Below are 18405 nucleotides of genomic sequence, written 5' to 3'. Positions count from 1 at the left end.
TGTCCTCGCCGGGCTGGGGGTCCCGGGTGCAGCGCCGGACCAGTGCGCCGGAGCCCCGCAGCTGCCGACCCTCCTGTCCGCCGCCCAGCCGGCCCCGCCCCCGGGACCCCGCCCCGCCCCCTGCGCGCGCCGGCAGTCACGTGCCCCGCCCCGCGCCGGCGCGTGCGCGCGGCGGCGTCACTTCCGGCCGGGCCCCAGCTGGCGGAGGCGGCGGCGGAGGCCGAGCGGCGAGGTGAGGCGGCAGCGGGGGCGGAGCGGGCGCGCCGGGACCAGCCCCGGCGCGGCGGCCGGCGAGGGCAGGGCCCGGGCGGGGGCGCTGTGAGGAGGGGCGGGGGACGCGGCGGCGATCCCAGCCGGGGCCCGCGGCTCGGGAGGTGCGCTCGGCCGGACGGCGGGGCCCGCCCTCTTCGGCCTGGAAGTCGCCGCCCGGCGACAAATGCCCCGCTGTCCCCGCTCTCCCGGGGGAGCGCGCTCACGGTGCTTCCTGACGCAGGGCCCTCCGTCCTCCCGCCGCTCCCGCGTCCCTAGCCTCCCCTGCCGGGCGGAGCGGCGCCGGGTGCCGGGCGGGAGGAGCGAGGCCTGCCCCGCCCCAGGGAGCTCCCGGGGCCGCAGCGCCCGACCCCCGCGGGGGCCGCCGCAGGAGCGCAGGGCTGCGGGGCGGGCAGCCGTACGTGGCACGCTTCCCGTTATAGTGCGACCCAGATTGTGAAGACTCCGAGGAATAGGAGGTGCAAGAGTCGTGTCCCCCGACCTGCCCCACGGAGGCCTCTCAGAGGTGGTGGTCTTCTAGCCGGACCCCCGAGGATGAGGAGGATAGTTTGGGGCAGCGGGCACGGCTTGAGCAAGATGTCTGTGGGAAGCAGTGAGCCGACTTCTGGGCGGATGATGTCGACAGCTTTTAGAGAGGGGTAAAGGCGGGGGGAGAGGGGGCAGGAGCTGAGTCCTGAAGGAGGAGTGCTTGATGTGGGGTGAGTGAAGGATGGCAAGATTTCCAGATGAGGCGGGAGGGGGTGCACACACTCAGGTCTGCTGCTCCGGAAGGGGGCCCGCGGCCCTCACCCGGGAAGGAGGGCGGCAGTGGTGCGGTGCTTGGAGGCTTTGCCTGGGGGTCTTCAGCGGACCGCCAGGCCCCTGTTTGGCATCTAGTACAGCACTATGCTGCTGGCAGCTGTTTAGGTCGAGATCACGTTTTAGAAATCTCATTGGCTGCAAGTACTGGGCTGTTGAGAGCCCCAAAGACTCAGAATATGCCAGGGAAGTGGAGTCTAAGAAACTCCACTCCATTCCAAAGGAACACGGAATGACCACCAATCGCATCATTGATTCCAACTCTGGAATATTCCATTGTCACTTTTCCAGACAACAAGGTAGCATCTCCCTTCCTGTCCTTAGGCGTATGGCAGCCTGTGGGAAAAGGGTTTGAGACTGGAGGCTGGAGGCTGGGCTTCAGGTCCTCTCAGGCCCTGCGTCCCCCCGAGGAGGTCTCTGAAGCCCTTGTTTCCCGTGGAGGAGCAAGGTATTACATAGATCCATCCAGAAAGACTCCCTTCCTGTCTCTGAACAGAACCGCATGGATATCAGGGGATCCAGGAACTTTCCAGGGGGATGCAGGTGAGGGCAGAGGCGGGCTCTGGGGTGCTCAGGACTGCTGAGCTGTCTAGGCTCGGCCCTCGCTGCTGTGGCCCTGGAGGCCCAGAGGTTGGGAGCCCCGTGGGGTCCAGACCATACTCTGCTGGGTAGCAGGCTGCTTCACCCACTGAGCCTCTGAGAAAGGGATCGTCGGGCTGCCCTCTGGCTAAGTGTGGGACGGGAGCTGAGCCCTGCAGTTAGCTTTCGGCAGGTGTTTGCTGGGCCGGTGGTGCTGCTGTGATTTCACAGTACCTGTACTTTCTGGGTCTACACGGCATTTTGAGTGGGCTGGCTGTCCATTCGGTTTGCCCAGAACTGTCCAGGCTCATACTTTGCAATTAGCAGCGTCCCTTCATTCTCAGAAGTGCCTAGTTAGATGATACGTTCCTTCTCTGGTCACCCTGTCCATCATAACACATCAGATAAGGAGTCACAGAGATCTCGTTTAAGGTGATGGCTTCACGTGGTTGTGCTTGGGTCCCTGTCAAGCAGGAGGGCCTAGCGAGCATTCTTGGGGGCTGCTTTGGCTCAGATGAGGACACTGAGGCCCAGAGAGGGCAGAGACTTGCCTGGAGGTGGCAGAGCAGGGATAGACCCTGCCATGTGCCTAGCATGGAACCTGCTGGGTGCTGTAGGCTAGGCAGCCCTGGACAACAGTCGAGGCCTTTGGAGTGCACCGAGGGATGGTATATGGTTCTTTGTGGTGATGGCAGCAGCAGGCAGAGGTGGCTCTGTGGCAAAGACTGTGTTTGGGGATAGGCCTGGGGCCCAGCAGCCGGTGATGCCTGATGAAATGGATTGGGTCCAGACTGGGCTTCATGGCAGTAGAGGGCCCGGTTGGTGTCCAGTTGGGGAGTGATTTGGGGAAGGGTGTTGGGAAGATCATGCTGGTGTCAGCATGTACCAAGGATTGGGGAGGATGGTGCAGGAGGCTGTCCTGCCATGGGGGTTGGGGGGTGGACGTTGGTGAGGGGTGACTGGGAACAGGAAGAAGAACTGAAGAGCACATTGATGGGGGCTCTGGGTGGGAGGTCCCTGTGCTTGCCAACAGTGGGACCTGTGGGCCGTGGGGAGACTGTCATTGTGTCATCAGATCTGAGACACTAGTGATTGAGAGCTGCGCCTCATGTCATGGTCCACTAAGAATGGAAAAATGCTGTCAAACTTTGACATGCTAGCGATTGCCAAATGCAACCCAATTTCAAAGCTATTAAAATATGGAAAAGGTGGGGCCGGCTCCGTGGCCCAGTGGTTAAGTTCTCGCGCTCCGCTGCGGCGGCCCAGGGTTCAGATCCTGGGCGCGGACATGGCACCGCTCGTCAGGCCGCATTGAGGCGGCGTCCTACATCCCACAACTAGAAGGGCCTGCACCTAAGATATACAGCTGTGTACGGGGGGGTTTGGGGAGATAAAGCAGAAAAAAAAAAAAAAGATTGGCAACAGTTGTTAGCCCAGGTGCCAATCTTTAAAATATGGAAGAGGTGTCTTAAGAGTTGATGGGATGCAGTATATATGATGAGATTTTGAGCTCGAGTTGAAGAAATAATTGTGCTCGATAATCATTATGAGCAAAAGAGGACAGGAAAACAAGGGGAGGGAGGTGGTTTGGGACATCGGGCATGAGGTGCTTGTCACACACTGCCCCACCTGCCCGCCAGGTGGCCTCTCTCACCCAGGGTGTGCGACCTGCCCTCTCTCTGGGACGCTGCCCTCCTCCCCACCTTTACCTGCACTGCTGAGCAGTAGGTCTCTGTCCTGCCAGAGTCAAGGCTCCGACCTGATTGAGGCCCTCCATGGTTTGCTGGATCTTCCTACATGTCCCTGGCACTTTTCCAGGCCTGTGCCATTCTCCCCAGTCCACTCGTCACCTGGCCTCTCCACCCTGGCCTCTTTAGTGGCCCTGCTCAGTACTTTCCTCTGGCAGCAAACATGCTCAGGTTCCATCTGCTTAGCGACACGTGGCTGTCAGTCCTGGCCTCGTGCCTCCCTTCGCAGCTAAGCATCCTAGATGTCATGGGTGGCCTGGTCTTGGCTGACCGGCCCACTTCCTTCCCTCGCTCTGCTGAGACTATTCCTGCTGAGGCCGGTGGAGATTTTCTCATGCTGGTCCATTGGTCACGTCTTGGTCCAGCTGCCCCTGGATGTCTCCTCCCCCGTCTCCTCTTCCCTCGCCCCCTCCTGTCCGTACCTCTGTGGCTCGGTCTTCTTCCGTGGCTGCTCCCAGCAGGTACATGTCTCCAAGCTCTGTCCTCATTCCCTTAGGGTCCTTTTGCTCAGCGTCAGTGGTATGATTTGCACCCTGTTGCCGTGCTTCATGCTCTCAGCGGTGTCGTCTTCCGTGACAGAAATACTCCCGGTGTATACTGCCCCCTTTGGTGGCTCTTCCCTTTGGGTGCCTATGAGTGGTGCTTCTCTGGCTGCTCATGTGCACTTCTGGGTGGCCATGTGGCCTTTTCCCTCAGGTATGCACCTAGGGCTGGAATGGCTGTCATGGGGCATGCATATTTATTAGACTTTTTAATGGAAATTTCTTTTGGGGTCCGAATTGGGGGTCCAGCTCCTTGGAAGAGCCCAGGAGGAGAAAAGGGTGAGTGAGCTCACTGTCCCTTCTGTCTCCAGGGGAGCAGCAGTCCCCTGGCCTCTCCGGAAGCTACTGGTACATCCAGGAGAAGCCTCAGTGTTCCTAAGACTGCCAGGTGGCAGGGTCTCAGCAGGGCTGGGGGCAGGGCCAGCCCAAGGCCCTGGTGGGAAAGACCGTGGAGGGAGGCTGAGTTGGAAGGAAGAGAAGCAGGACTTGGAGGTTTCTCATCTGGAAAGACCTGCTGGTGGGACACAGGCCATTGAAGTCGGGCCTGTTGGAGTGTGACCTTCCCCATCGAGAGGAAGCAGATGGTGGCTTATTTTTAAGATGTCATTTTATTTGTCCATTGCATCCTGAGGATGTGAGGGCCTGGGGTGGTGCTGTCCAGGACGCCAGAAACCTCTTCACTGAAGTGGGATGTCCGTGCAGCAGACGCCCGGTGCCAAGGACACAGTCCCAGCCCCAGGAACGGGGGTGCCTCCACCAGTTCCTGGTCTGCTCAGAACGCCCAGCCAGTGGGGGCGGTGTGGGGCAGGTCCCCAGCATGGAGACTGAGTGCTCTGGGGGGGTCCAGGACTCAGGTCGTGGGCATGGCTCCCTGCAGGTCAGCTGCTCTGGGGCCAGCTCAGGCTGGGCCTCAGGACTGCAGAGACAAAGGGGAGCAGGTGAGGCACCCAGAGAACCCCAGAGTGGCTTGTGTGTGTGTGCAGCCAGGGCAGCGGGAGCCAGGAGGGGGCAAAGCACCTGAGTTAGGCCTGAGAAGGAGAGCAGGGGACCCCAGGCTGAAGGCACAGCACCCATAAAGGCTTGGCGGCCCCCAGAGGCTGTGACCAGAGAAGGCTAGGCAGAGGCTTCACTGGGAGGAGAGGCCCTGGGGGTGTTGGGAAGGCAGGTGCCCTGAAGAGGTGGTTGGCCGGCCTGAAGAGAACAGACTGAAGGAGAGTCGAGGGCCCTTGGGCTAGAGGAGGTGAGGGCCCGGCCGAGGCAGGCAGGGGCTGGCTCGCCCTCCTGCACTCCCTCCTGTTGTTTAATTGGAACTTACCTGCCTCATTCCACTGCCAACAGCCCCTTGGGACGAGTGTCCCCAGGGCGCCCTCAGACCACAGAAGTCTTTCTCTCTCTGCTCTGGTGTTTGTGGTGCCCCGGGAGGAGCTCCATGGACAGTGAGGTCCCTGAGTCCAAGAAAAGAGAAGCCACTTGATGAGGGCTGGGCTTCTGTCCCACAAGGGTCCCATTGCCCTCCAGGAAGCTGGTGTCATGCTTTGTGGTGGTTCTTGCCTTCGCCCATGGGCTTGTGGTTACCTGTGCAGGTGTTTAAATGCCAAATAGTTTATATGATGGCAAGTGAGCCAGAGAGGAGGTACCCACAGTGTCCCATCCTCCTGGCCCTCTAGGAGGGACTGCAGCTGCATGCTCTGTGCGGTCGGGTCCCTGGGTTCCAGGGGTAGGGGGGAGGCTCTTGTGTTCAAAGCCACCTCCCAGGGCTCCCCCTGCCCTCAGCACCTGAGGTTGCCCTGCTCTGGGGCAAGGCCAGGCATGGGACTGGCCCTGTGCAGCCAGCTTCCTCACTCTGTGGTGTGTGTCCTCAGCCAGAGAGGGGATACTGTCCAGCTGGCCCCTTTGAGAGTGAACCTAAAAGTAGACCCCCAGCTAGGGCTGTAAAATCCCCTGGGCCAAGAGAGAGACTGTAAACAGACAGCACCCCAGGGTCTTGGTCACTGGGTCAGAGCTGGCAGTTTCCTCTAGTCTCACACCCCTCCCCCAGCCTTCCCATCCTATTGGATTCTGTGTCCAGGGCACCCACTTGCTCACACCCTGGCCTTGGGGACCAGGGCACCTTGGGCACGCTCATGGCATCCACTGGGCCTCAGGCTCTGCTGGACTCCTCACCATTGGGAAGCGTGTCCCCATTTTACAGATGGGAAACTGAGGCTCAGCAGAAACAACACGCCAGGCCCTGCAGGCAGTGAGGGCAGAGTCAGGGCTCAATGGGACGACTGCAGCCGTTTCTCACAGACCCACACTCTGCCGTGAGAGGCGTCCCATGACGCGGGAATGTCAGCAAAGCTGCTGCTGCCATCCCGACATGCCTGCCTGTGGGAAAGGGGCTCCCCAGGCAGCGGAGCTCCAGGTGCCAGCCTGCCCGGAGCTCAGGCGGCTCTGAGTCATGCGTGTCACTGGCCCCCCAGCCCCCACATGGCTGGTTCTGCCCACATCCTTAGCCCGGATTGTGGCTGGACCCCCTTTGGGGGGACCCCCTGGTAGGCAGTGAGGCCACAGCAGTTTGTCTCAGCTTAAAGGAAGAGGTGGGGGCCGGCCCCGTGGCCGAGTGGTTAGGTTCGCATGCTTCACTTCAGCGGCCCAGGGTTTTGCCAGTTTGGATCCTGGGCGCGGACATGGCATCACTCGTGAGGCCACACTGAGGTGGCATCCCATGTGCCACAACTAGAAGGACCCACAACTAAAAATACACAACTATGTACCGGGGTGCTTTGGGGAGAAAAAGGAAAAATAAAATCTTTTTTTTTTTTTTAAGTTTTTGAGACTCAGTTGGCTCATTCTTTCTTTCTTTATTTTAAAGATTTTATTTATTTCCCTTTTCTCCCAAAGCCCGCCAGTATATAATTGTATGTTCTTTGTTGTGGGTCCTTCTAGTTGTGGCATGTGGGACGCTGCCTCAGCGTGGTTTGATGAGCAGTGCCATGTCCGCGCCCAGGATTCGAACTGATGAAACACTGAGCTGCCTGCAGCAGAGCGCGCGGACTTAACCATTCGGCCATGGGGCCAGCCCCAAAATCTTTTTTTTAAAAAAAAGGAGGCGGCAGATGAGCCCCGTGCCTGTTCCCTCTCGGAAGCCTCTCTGTAGAGGGTGACGCTCCGACCATCCCTTTGTTCTGGGGCTTCCCTTTCAGAGGCCGAGGGGATCCGGCAGTGGAGTGCAAGGACCAGACACCCCCGCAATGACCAGGTGGGTCTTAGGCAGCAGAGTGACCTCTAGCTGGGGCCAGTTGGGGGGCCCACTCTGCCCCCTAGCCCCTGCTAATGTGGCGGGTTCCACCCAGTTCCCCTGTCTCCAGAGTCGTCTACAACGGCAAGAGGAACAGTAGCCCCCGCTCTCCTCCCAATAGCAGCGAGATCTTCACCCCAGCCCACGAGGAGAATGTGCGCTTCATTTACGAAGGTACGTGGGGCACCCCCAGCCAGGGCTGGGGCTCCAGGGAACTCCCCAGAGTCCCTCTCCTGCCCCTCCAGGCTGCCGGCTCCACCCTCACTCTCCCCCAGCCTTCAGGGGCCAGGCAGGTGGGGTCACGGGGCCTGTCTGGTGAGGAGACCTGGTCCTGGTAATGTGAGCAGTCAGCGCTGTGGTGTTCCCAGCTGGCAGCACCCCACAGGCAACATTTGGAGCCATTCGAGTTTGCTTGAGGAGAAGGGGCCTGCCCTGGAAGACAGACAGACAAGCAGTATACCTTGGAGGGAACCCAGGGCTGTCCCAGAAGTGGTGTGTCTGGGATGTGTGAGCATGTGTGCATGCATGTGTCCTCGACGTGTGTGTCGGGGGGGCGGCCCTCAGAAGAGCCAGCTCTGTACCTCAGTGGGTCACCCGTGCCTCTGTGACCACAATCCCAGTCATAGAACAGACAAGGGGGAGGTCTGCTAGAGTAGTCGGGCGGGGGAGCCAGGAGGGGAGTGGTCCAGGCAGGGCTGCCCAAGGGAGTGGGGTTGTGCTGGGGACCAGTTCAGGTCAAGCATGAGAGATTGGCCGGCTGAGGGAAGGGCTGCAAGTAGGCTCTGAGAGGAGAGAAGGACTCAGGGCTGACGCTGCCCTGGCTCGGACACTGGCTGGGACTCTGCTCGATGCCGACTGCCCAGCCAGGCTGGGCCTCTGACGCGCCCCCGCCTCCCACAGCCTGGCAGGGCGTGGAGCGAGACCTGCGGAGCCAGATGTCAGGCAGTGAGCGGGGCCTGGTGGAGGAGTACGTGGAGAAGGTCCCCAACCCCAGCCTGAAGAGTGAGTTGGGGGCTGATCTGGGAGGGAGGAGCCCCGCCAGGGGCTGGGGTGGCAGGGAGGCCTGCCTGTTGCCTGCTTCTGAGACAGCCAGGCAGGTGGGCTGGGTCCCAGGGCTTCCAGAGGGGGTGCAGGATGAGGGGCCCTGACCCTGCGTCTTCACTTGTGCCCACCACTGACTGCTCTGATCCTGACAGCCTTCAAGCCCATCGACCTGAGTGACCTGAAGCGCCGGAACACGCAGGACACCAAGAAGTCCTAAAGCGTGCCGTGCCCCTCCCCTGGCCTCTGGGAGATTGGGGTGCAGCTTGATGTTGGTCTCCTCCTCTCCTGTGGGCCCAGCTCCTGGGAGGGGGAGGGGGCGGTGCTCCCGGTGGGCCACAAACCCCAGGACCAGGCTGGGCATGATTGATGGCCGAGGCCTGCCCCTTCTCCTCGAGCCCCCTCCTTTCCTCTCGAGGGATCTCAAGCTGCCCCCTATCATTGGGAGGGTCTGGGCCCTGCCAGGCCTTGCCTGCCCCCAGGCCTAGCTGCATCTTTGGAGCTGCCTGGCCCTGCCTGCCCCCCAGGGCCTTAACCCTGACTCTCCTCCCTTTCCCATCACCTTCCACTGCCTCCGTCCCCCTACTCCTGGCCACTTCCAGGGTCAGGATGGAGACAAGGGGGCCTCCCTTGTCTCCTGGGCTGGTGGGACTGGGCCGAGTTTGTCGTGAGATGGCCAGGAGGCAGGACAAAGGTGGCCCCACCTGTAGCCAGTGTGGGTCCCCCACCAACTCCTGCTGCTTCTGTGGCTTGGACATGTTGGGGAGCATCTAACCCCATACCCCCCACTGTCCAGCCTGGCCCTTTTCTTCCCTGCATCAACTTCAGGATGCCACCAGCTCTCAGGGCCTGGGACACTGCTGGGCGCCCCCTCAAAGGGGTCCTGGACAACCAGGCACGGCCCCCTGGTGTCTGCAGCCCTGTGGCCACAGTAGCCCCTTAGGCAGGGACATGGAGCTAACCCTGAGCTGGTGAGACTGCCCGGTGGGCCCTGGCTCTGTGCAGTGTGCTGGGAGGGTCACCAGGGCCCCTTTTTCTTCCTGTGCCCTTCAAAAGCCAAGTGTCTGCGATGGAGTCTGAGAACCAGTGAATAAAGGCAGGTGGCACTGGATCAGCCTCTTGGTGGTCTGTCATGCCCTTGTCCTGGCAGCCCACACAGGGCTGGAAACCCGAGGTCACGGTCAACGCCCCTGAGCCCAGAAATTTCATCTGATTCCTGGGTTCCATCCACTAGGGGGGCTCAGGCCTCCTGGGGGGTGGTGGGAGGTGGAGGTGGGGCCTCCTGGAGGAGAGAGGCTGGGGTGTGGATCTTTTGGGCTCCCCAGGGAGGCCATTACCTTGGATGTGAGGGCCCTGGAGGCAGTGGCATCCCTCTGCAGCCCTGGACCCACCCTCTGGATCCTTGGGGAATGGTGGCTCCGCTGTTGAGGTGGAGGAGTGGCTGCTGGGTCCCAAGAGACCCGACTGCACTTGACCTTCAAACCTGGAAAGCCCAGGCGGGCCAGACCCAGACAAGCCAAAGCGGAATTTATTTTGGGAACGCCCTTTCCTGGAAGAGTATTCTGAGGCTCGAGTGGCCCCACAGGCGGTTCCGGGAGGCGTCGTCTCCTGGGGCGGCAGGGGAGGCTCCCTGGGACGGGTGCAGGAAGGACGGTTCATGTAATAAACAGCCGTCGCGGCTCGCCGCCAGTGGGCGCTGGCTAGTGCCAGCCCCTGAGCCGAGTCCCTGTAAACCACGTGGCCTCATTTGCTTGCTCCCAGGGGACCCATGGGGCATTCGGCCCAGTGTTTGAGTGCCTGCTGGGCTGGGTCACCTGCGCTGCCCCCCACTGTCGGAGGCTGGGGAGGCGGTGTGGGCCAGGGGTAGGCAGTGCTGGGCTGGGGTGCAGGGAGCTGCAGCCAGAGGCTGAGTGGGCACACTGGCACACACGTCACACCCTCCACCCACTATGTCTTGGACCACCAAGGACGAGGCAGACATGGTGGAAACAAGGCCCTGTCCCCCTGTGGGGATTCTGTGAAGCAAGGCCCCCTGCCGGAGAGGTGGGGAGGTGGGCTTGAACCCGGGGCAACCCACTGCTGCACTGGTGACTTTGAGCAAGTTACTGAGTCTCCGGGCCTGCTGCCTCGGGTGGAAATTGGTACCTGCCTCCTGGGCGGCTGCCCAGTGCTGGTGCCTGCTGCCATCATTAGTTACCTCGTGCACGGCCTGGAGTGGACACTTGACCTGGGCACAGCAAGCACAACCCACAAGACCTCACGGGGAGTTGGACGTCTGCTTCTGGTGGCTGCAGTCTTGGCCTTGCTGCAAGCCCTGGGGCACCTCACACTGCTGGCCTGCCTCAGTTTCCCCATCTGTAAAGTGAGGGTGTGTGCTGCGGTGGTCCAAAGTCCTCTTCTTGAAGGAGTGCTGAGGCCCCCAGGCAGCACACTGGGGAATGTCTAAGGAATATCTTGCTGCATTCCTTAAAAATCGACTTGATTTTGACTTCAAGCCCCCCCTGGGCCATTCCCCCCTTCTGTGGGGCTGGAAGGTAGGAGTGGGGACCCTGACCTCAGCTTCATTTTGGCTACACTGGGCCCCAGAATCTGGGCCTCCCCTCCTCACAGCCACACTCCCTGGTCTCACCACTAGTGGTGGGACCCTTGGCCTGATAGCTAGTCCCCCGACCTGTGCATAGGTGGGTCCATGAGACACTCCTCAAGGCCCCTTCATTCCTGCTGTCCCTGCCAATTTAACTTTTCTGTGAGGTGGAGGCCCTTGGCCTGGGGTCTTTCCAGGAACACCTTGGAGGTGGGAATGTGGTTAACAGGCCACATGCCAGGAGGGAAGACTGATGGGGCTCTGGGGGCAGGGGAGGAGGAGGGAGTAAGGGGGAGAGTTGGGTCAAATCTGTGGACGCGCCCCAGCTGGGCCCGGAGCCCCAACTTCACAGCAGACCCGCACTCTCGTGCCGCCCCTTCCCTAACACGGGGTCCAGATGTCCTGTCTGTGGGTTCCACCTAATGGGTGAGGACTGGTGTGGTCACAAAGGGGGTCTTGGTGTCGGGAGAGAGGGGGCAGACGGGCGGCTCAGGGATGCCAGCTGGTGGAGAGGGCTGGGCACGGGTGCAGGGTGGGTGGTGGTCCTCCTGGCTGCTCTGCTGGACTCATGGAGGGGCGCTGCCACCTCCTCATCCGAGGTGCTAGGGACACTCACCAGAGCAGTGGGGCTGCCCAGCTGTGAGTGGCTGGAGACCCCTCTCTCTCCTTTGTACAGTGCGGGCAGCTGGGGAGATGCGGCGGGCGTCCTGGAAGAAAGGGTGTGCTCACTTCACCACAGCCTGCTCTAGGTGCGTGCCTGTCACCATTTGCTTTCATTCAACGTCAACAACTCTGTGGGGCAAGTTTTATCACCCCAATTTTACAGATGAGGAAGTGGTGACTTCCTGTAAGAGACTAGCTTATTCTGATTCTTTTTGAAAGATTTTTTAATTTTTTTCCTTTTTCTCCCCAAAGCCCCCCCAGTACATAGTTGTATATTCTTCTTTGTGGGTCCTTCTAGTTGTGGCATGTGGGACGCTGCCTCAGCGTGGTTTGATGAGCAGTGCCATGTCCGCGCCCAGGATTTGAACCAACGAAACACTGGGCTGCTTGCAGCGGAGCGCACGAACTTAACCACTCAGCCATGGGGCCAGCCCCTTATTCTGACTTTTTAAGCTTTTATTTTGATCAGAATTTTAACTTAGTCAATTTTTATTGAGTATGTACTCTGAGCATGTTCGTGTTTACTGAGTATGAACAATAATTCCCTAATACCATCAAGTACCCGGTCTGTATTCCCCTAACGTCCTAAATAACATTCTAGGTGGGTTATGGACTCAGGACAGGAAGGCAGAGTGCATCTGGGGCAGCTGCTAGACAGGTCCCTAAGTCCTTTTTAATCACAGGCCCATCCCCTTCCTTCCATTTATGTATTGAAGGCCCCTGGGCACTTGATGATGGAGCTTCCCATATTCTGAACTTGGCTGGTCACATCCTTGTAGTGTTAACAGGCTTCTCTGTGTTCTGCATTTCTGTGAACTGAGGCGAGAGATGGAGGTTTCATGGGATTCATAGGAGAAGCCTGGACATACAAGGATTGCTCTGGCTACTGTGTTGAGAATGGGCTGCTGGGTTCAGGGTAGAAGCAGGACCTGTCAGGAGGGCTGCCTCAGTGAGCCGTGGAAGGAGGAAGCTGGGTCGGGGGCAGTAAGGAGCTTGAGGTGGACGTGTGGAATTTGAGGTGCCAGGTAGGGAGCTCAGTCTAAAGCATGGATTTGGGAGGGCCACGGGGCTGCAGATACAGACTGGAAGTCATCTGAATATTGATGTTTAAAGATGGATAAAGAAGGGAGGAGGGTGGGACCTGATCCCTGGGCACTGCAGTCAGAGAGAGGAGGAGGAAGCAGGAAAAGGACTGAGCAGTGGAAAGCAAGGTCAGAGAAAGCAGGCGGGGGAGGATCTGGGGCTGAGGGCTGCCCAAGTGTCCTGCAAGAGGCTGGAGCGGCTTAGAGAGTGGCCCTGCAGCCCTTAGCCTTCTCCCACCCCTCACCCAGAGGCAACCACTTTCAGCTCTTAAGTCGATTCTTTGGTTTGTGTTTCTATTTCTAAGTAGCATGCAGGAACTGTTACTTCTTGATCTTCCCATTTTGTTTTCTCCCCCACCCCCACTACGCGCATGCACACTTCCCATCCACCACCCTCCCTGGACAGTTCTTTTTTTCTCTCATGACTTTGGTTACATCAGTGTAGAGTATTTACATTATGATGTCTACGTTTGTATTCAGAGCTGAGCCCTGTGGTAAATTGTGACTGTTTTTTCTTTTCTGCCCAACTTCTTGTTTTCCTTGGAGTTATTGATTGCCTTCTTTTTTCATTTGCTTAGTTTTCTATGTACTAACACGAATTAAGTCCAGGTCGTCTAAATCTCCTCCCAGTGTGCTCAATCACTTTGATCCCCTTGAGAGTGTCTCTCCTGGAGCCTTCTGCCCTGCTTGAGGCGCCCTCCCCTCAGGGACCCACCCTGTGTGGCACACAGCTGCCATCCTGGGGCTGCCCCTTGGCTTTCCTAGGGTTGATTCCTGTTTATCATAGTCCATGTTTTCCTCTTTCTTGGTCTCCAACCTCATTTTAGTAGCGTGTACACACACACACACACACACACACACACACACAAGCTGGGCCATACCCACACTGGGGGGCCATACTGGGGGATGGCCTGAGGGGAGGGACTGGGGTGGAGGTGGGAAGGGAAGTAGAGATGGGGGAGGGGCAGAGGGCCTGGAGTGTTCATCTTTATGGATGGGAAGTGATGCTTTGTGGGTGCTGGGCCCTGAGTTAGAAAGTGGGTTCTCCCACCCATCCCCCCTCCACCCCACCTGCAGAGTTGCCTGGTCAGAACCAATGTTTATCGGCTAGGCGAGTCCAGCCCCTGCCAGGCCTCCGCCTCCGCCCCTGACTCCACCAGCTTGCTCTAGTTCCCTTGGGGACAGGGACAGAGGTGAAGGAGTACAAGGGCAGAGAGGGGTCAGTGTGGGGAGGGCTGTCAGGAGGCCCCTAGGTGAGTGGCACACCCCCGGGGCAGTCACCAACCCTGAGCTCAGCCGGCGTGAAGGAGAACTTGTGTCCTGCCTGTGCTTGCTTGTGCCCACACAAGCTCTGGGCGTGAGGGCTGGCAGGGTGCCCCTGTGGCAGCAGCTCAGAGGAGAGTCTGGGCCTGGGGCCTGTGGGGTCTGGGACAAGATGTGGCCTGAAGTCTCAAGGTCAGGGGCCTCAGGCCTCCAGCTGCAGGGTGGCCCTGCCCACAGGTCCTGCAGAGGTGCAGCTGGCTGCACTGTGCCCCACCCTGCAGCCCCTGCCAACACAGTAACACTGGCAACCCACCTGGGCCACAGGAGAGCCCAATTTCCCCTGATGGCTTCCCGCCCCTCCCTGAGGACCCCTCGTCACTTCCCTCTCTGCTGCATCCAGGCCTGCAATGGGCGTGGGTGGCACGGGGTGAAGGCCCCTGAGGAGGGCCCCAGTGCCTGGCGGGTGAGTAATTCTATTTACCTTTCCTGAGAGGCCTCCTGTCCTCTCATTTGCTCCAATTAGCCCGGCTCTGCCTGAGCAGCTCCAGCCCACGTGGCCGGGCGGGGGACATGGCCACCTCCCCCAGGGCCCAGCACTTGCCTCCCACCAGCTCCTGGGAGCAGGGACACTGGCTGACCAGCCGGGCTGGCTTGTGCTTTCTCCTCCTGTGGCCCCTTCCTCCTTTGACAGCGCCCCTCTCCCCATACACACCCCACCAGGCATCACGGGACTGGCCGCAGGGGGTGCTCTTGAGGGGGGACCACAGTCTCCACATGGACTTCTGCTCCTGCACCTGCCTCCACTCTCTACACCAGACACACTGTCCCCAGATGGCAACTTGGACCTCAGGGTGCACCCCAGACAATCAGGACCCCTACTCCAGCATACCGCCTGGCTCTTCCGATGTCCCATGCTTATCTCTTTCCTGGCGAGCATAAGCCTTCACTGCCTGCCAAGCAGGGTGCCCACCCACCAAGCCAGGGACGATATCCTCACTGCACACAGCTGCCTTTCCGTGCACACCTGGCGCAGCAAGGACTGGAGTGGCCTGGGTCTCTATGCTGAGTGGCCACAGCAGGGCCATGCAGAGGTCTCGGGAAACTGCTGCTGCCTTCACTTGGACCATTTCAAGTTTGGGGGTCGACTTCCCTCCGCTGCAATCTGCTGCATGGCCTGCGAATCGCTGGGGTGGCTAGAGCCAGGATGAAGTAGAGACCAGCAGAGGACAGCCGGTGCTGGATTGTCCGGCGATGCCCTTGCTGGGCCTGAGTCCAGCCCTGGCTGCGGTTCCAGGGGGAGCCAGGGGTGTCTGTGTGGGGTTGGTAGAAGGAGTGTGATGCTGGTGGTCTCCCTCGGCCATCACCCCTGTTCACATTCCTCTGCTGGCAAATGGTGAGCTTCTGGGTGCTGAGGGCCAAAGCTAATGGGGACCATTCACTCTGGCCCAGGTTGGGAGTGAGCCCCTCCTGAACCAGGATGGGAGGATGGCTCTGGTGGAGACAGGGAGGGGCACCGCCAGCCACCGCTCACGCATTGGGGACCATCAGGGGTTCCAGCTCCAATTCATCTGTAAAAGGGGGCCTCCCAGAGGCAGCACACCAGCACGAGGCCCCAGCCACACTGCTCTTTTCCTACATGGAGGCCCTGGGCCCAGCCTGCCCCTCTCCTGCAGCCCAGCTCTCCAGGGTGTGCACAGCGGCCACTACTTGAGCTCTTTATTGTTGGAGGACACACATTTCCTTGAATACTGGACACACCAACACACACGGGGACACGCAGGCATGCATTTGAAGAACAGCTTGTACCCCTACAACACTCTGTCCCCCACCCCGGCACAGTGCAGGTGTGGGGAGGGGAGGCCCTGCCCCTCAGACCACCACCCTGGGGGACACGGGGACGATGGGGCTGCTGTCTGGCTCCCACCCCTGCCGCCTCCGTTGGGCATCCGGTTCTGGATTTTCTGGCGATGCCCTCTCTCAGCACCTGAGTCCAGCCCCAGCTGGGGTTCCAGGGGACGTCAGAAGGGGCGCTCAGCCAACCCAGGGAGGCCGCCGGCCAAGTGGGTCTCTGCTGAGGGGTCCTGGCTGGCCCCATTGCTGCCGCCACCCCTGGAGAGCAGTAGCTTCTCGCGGGGGGTGCTGCCGGCGGGCCGGGCTGAGGTCGTGTGGCTCCCCATGTGGCACTCCTCCTGCAGGGCCTTACCCACGCGCCAGCGATGCCAGCAACGCAGCAGCTCCGACTGCACCTGGGGTGGTGGGCAGGTTGGGCCAGTCGTAGGGCCCGCCTCTCCCACCTCCCAGGATCCCCAGTCTCCCGGCCTTGGAGGGCTGCATGGTGCCCTGGGCACAGACCAAGATGGGCTCCGTTACCACAGAATGCTGGGGTCTGTGGCCTTCTGAGGAGGGACCCCCTTCACTGTGCGCTCCCTGAGGACCGGGCTGAGGCTGACCCATCTAGAGAGGCTTGACACCCAGTGCAGTGGCAAGCGCACTCAGTAAATGCAGGTGGATGTGAAGGGCTGCACCCCTGTGCAGGGGTGGGGCCAGGCGCCCACGCTCCACTCTGGTCCCGACCCCAGGGCTGGTCCCAGAGCCCCCACCTACCTCCTTGTTGAGGAAACAGTAGAGAACAGCCACCAGCAGGCCCTGGAGAGAGGGGGTGGTCAGGGCCACATGGAGGCCAGGGGGTGGGAGGTTATGGGGGGGGTGGAGGGGGCAGGCACCTGGAAGGAGCTGAGAAAGAGGTCGAAGAAGAGCTTGGCGGAGCGCAGGGTGCCCTGAGCATGCTCGTCAGTCACAAAGGCGAACACTACCTCGTGGACCCCCAGCAGGGGGATGAGGGTCAGCGTGGACTTGGCCAGCCTGTGGGGGCGGAGCCTGATCCACTAGGGCCTCACCCTGCCCCCCAGGGCCCTGGTGTCCCCATCCCCACCCCAACCCCCCTCGGGCCCCCAAGGGGTCTCAGGGTCCGTGAGCTGCCTGACCTCCACTGCCCACACCCACCGGAATTTGTAGTCAGTGTAACGCATCTGGTGGGCTCGCAGCTTGGCCAGGAGGATGTGAATGATGCGGATAAAGATGAAGAAGTTGATCTGTGTGTGGAGGGCACAGCTCAGGGCAGCCCTCGGGCCCCCACTTTCCCTCTTGTAGGGGGGCCTGGCACCCAGATGAGGCCTGGCTCATGTGGCCCCAGGGCTGGTGGATGCCCAGTCAAGGATGGGCACCTGGCCCGAGGCCCAGGGCGCCAGCCAGTGTCCTGGCTGAGTACCGTGGCCTCCCTCCTTGTCCACCCAGGCAGGATGCTGTCTGTCTCCTTGGGCTTCTGCAGGCAGACAAGGAAGGAGGGGGCTGGGGGGCCAACCCCACCAGCCTCCGAATCCCTCCCTGTGGGAGCAGCAGGTGCCTCATTTCCTCACCAGGATGGCCAGGAAGACAGGGAAGCGCAGGATCCACCAGAAGCCCATGTTGTCATTGCTAGTCCAGCACCTGCAGGATGGGGCTGGCTCATGTCCTGGCAGCCTCCCAGCCCCCCACGCCCTAGATTCTGTGGGGATCTAATTAGTGTCTCGGGAAAGGAAGGGAAATGGTCATGAATGACTCCCATCCCCGGGCACCAGGCTGGCTCATCCCCCCACTGCCTCTGGCCAGAGACCCCGGTACTGCCCCCATGCACTGAGCCATACAGCCACTCCCCACAAGCCCAGCCCAGCACCATGCCTCCAGGAGAGGTAAGGCCCTGGCCACCCTGGGCCTGTCTTCTGGTCAGCTCATACTCACTGGATATTCTCGAATAGACACTTGACCACTGCCCAGGGGATGACGAATAGCATGGGGGCACCTGCGGGTGGGGGCGGAGCAGCTGTGGTCCCATGGCCCAGGCCAACCTGCCCCCACCACACCAGCACACTCACCCCAGCCAATGCTCAGGTAGAGGGTGAAGAAGCTCCTCTCCGGGAAAGTGGCAAGGCCCAGCAGGCTGTGCAGGTACACACCCTCCACCAGCAGCCAGCAGTAGTTGGCCACGATGCCATACTGCATGAACACCGCGGCTACCCGGCAGCCGGCCACCGCCTGGCCACAGGGCAGGGTGAGCTCAAGTCACAGTCACCTGCCACCTCGGGGCGGGGAGGCCAGGAAGCCAGGTCCGGGCGCTCACCTCGTCACTCAGCCAGATGCTCACGCTGAGGTCGTCGCCGATCTTCTGGCTGTAGCGTGTCTCGAGCAGCGTGTCGATGACCAGCACAGAGCTGGCCTTGAGCACGAAGGACACAAACAGGTTCATGTGGATGTAATTTCGGGTGCAGTGCAGCTTGCTGCGGGGACAGCGGGTCAGGACTTGCCCGCTGCCCTGCCCACCGAGGGCCCCCGTGCGCTGGGTGAGTGGGCATACCTAAGGCCCAGCAGGATGGCCAGGGCCAGGAGCAGGGCCCCGAGGGAGAGGGAGTACCCCACAGTGTACATCACCTGGAAGCTGTTGTACATCTTGGCCACCTCCTTCTGCAAATTGCAGTGCCCGGTCAGGGCTGGGCGGGGCCGCCTCACCCATCCCCACCCA

The 18405-nt window shown here is 60.6% G+C and overlaps 2 protein-coding genes across 14 annotated transcripts in view; one reads left to right on the top strand and one right to left on the bottom strand.

The window, feature by feature from the left end:
* Positions 1 to 176: 176 nt before the first annotated feature.
* MCRIP1 (MAPK regulated corepressor interacting protein 1) lies at positions 177 to 9369 on the top strand. 4 transcript variants are annotated; one of them, XM_046676041.1, is made up of 6 exons: positions 947 to 968; positions 1565 to 1611; positions 7123 to 7178; positions 7273 to 7391; positions 8118 to 8219; positions 8414 to 9369. In XM_046676041.1, exons 1-6 carry the CDS (start codon positions 962 to 964, stop codon positions 8476 to 8478), a joined length of 396 nt encoding a protein of 131 aa, XP_046531997.1. In that variant the 5' UTR covers positions 947 to 961; the 3' UTR covers positions 8479 to 9369. The 4 variants fall into 4 exon arrangements, with proteins under 4 accessions (XP_046531998.1, XP_046531999.1, XP_046531997.1 ...); XM_046676040.1 differs by lacking the exon at positions 947 to 968 and adding an exon at positions 1038 to 1367; XM_046676042.1 differs by lacking the exons at positions 947 to 968; positions 1565 to 1611 and adding an exon at positions 177 to 232.
* Positions 9370 to 11884: 2515 nt separating this feature from the next.
* The window catches only part of GCGR (glucagon receptor), a 14314-nt gene continuing 7793 nt past the window's right edge, over positions 11885 to 18405 (bottom strand). For 2 of the 10 annotated variants that reach the window (XM_046676038.1, XM_046676039.1), the window contains exons 6-13: positions 18241 to 18387; positions 18007 to 18163; positions 17762 to 17921; positions 17628 to 17688; positions 17267 to 17336; positions 16854 to 16942; positions 16455 to 16496; positions 14875 to 16096 (exon numbers count right to left, since the gene is read on the bottom strand). In XM_046676038.1, coding sequence (XP_046531994.1) covers positions 15415 to 16096; positions 16455 to 16496; positions 16854 to 16942; positions 17267 to 17336; positions 17628 to 17688; positions 17762 to 17921; positions 18007 to 18163; positions 18241 to 18387 — 1408 coding nt within the window. In that variant the 3' untranslated portion in view covers positions 14875 to 15414. The other 8 variants (XM_046676034.1, XM_046676032.1, XM_046676035.1 and 5 more) reach the window with 8 other exon arrangements.

This window comes from Equus quagga, chromosome 11 (assembly GCF_021613505.1).
Source record: "Equus quagga isolate Etosha38 chromosome 11, UCLA_HA_Equagga_1.0, whole genome shotgun sequence".
Taxonomy (NCBI): Eukaryota; Metazoa; Chordata; class Mammalia; order Perissodactyla; family Equidae; genus Equus; species Equus quagga.
Note: the sequence above shows the minus strand (reverse complement) of the source record. Positions and strands in the feature narration are given on the sequence as shown.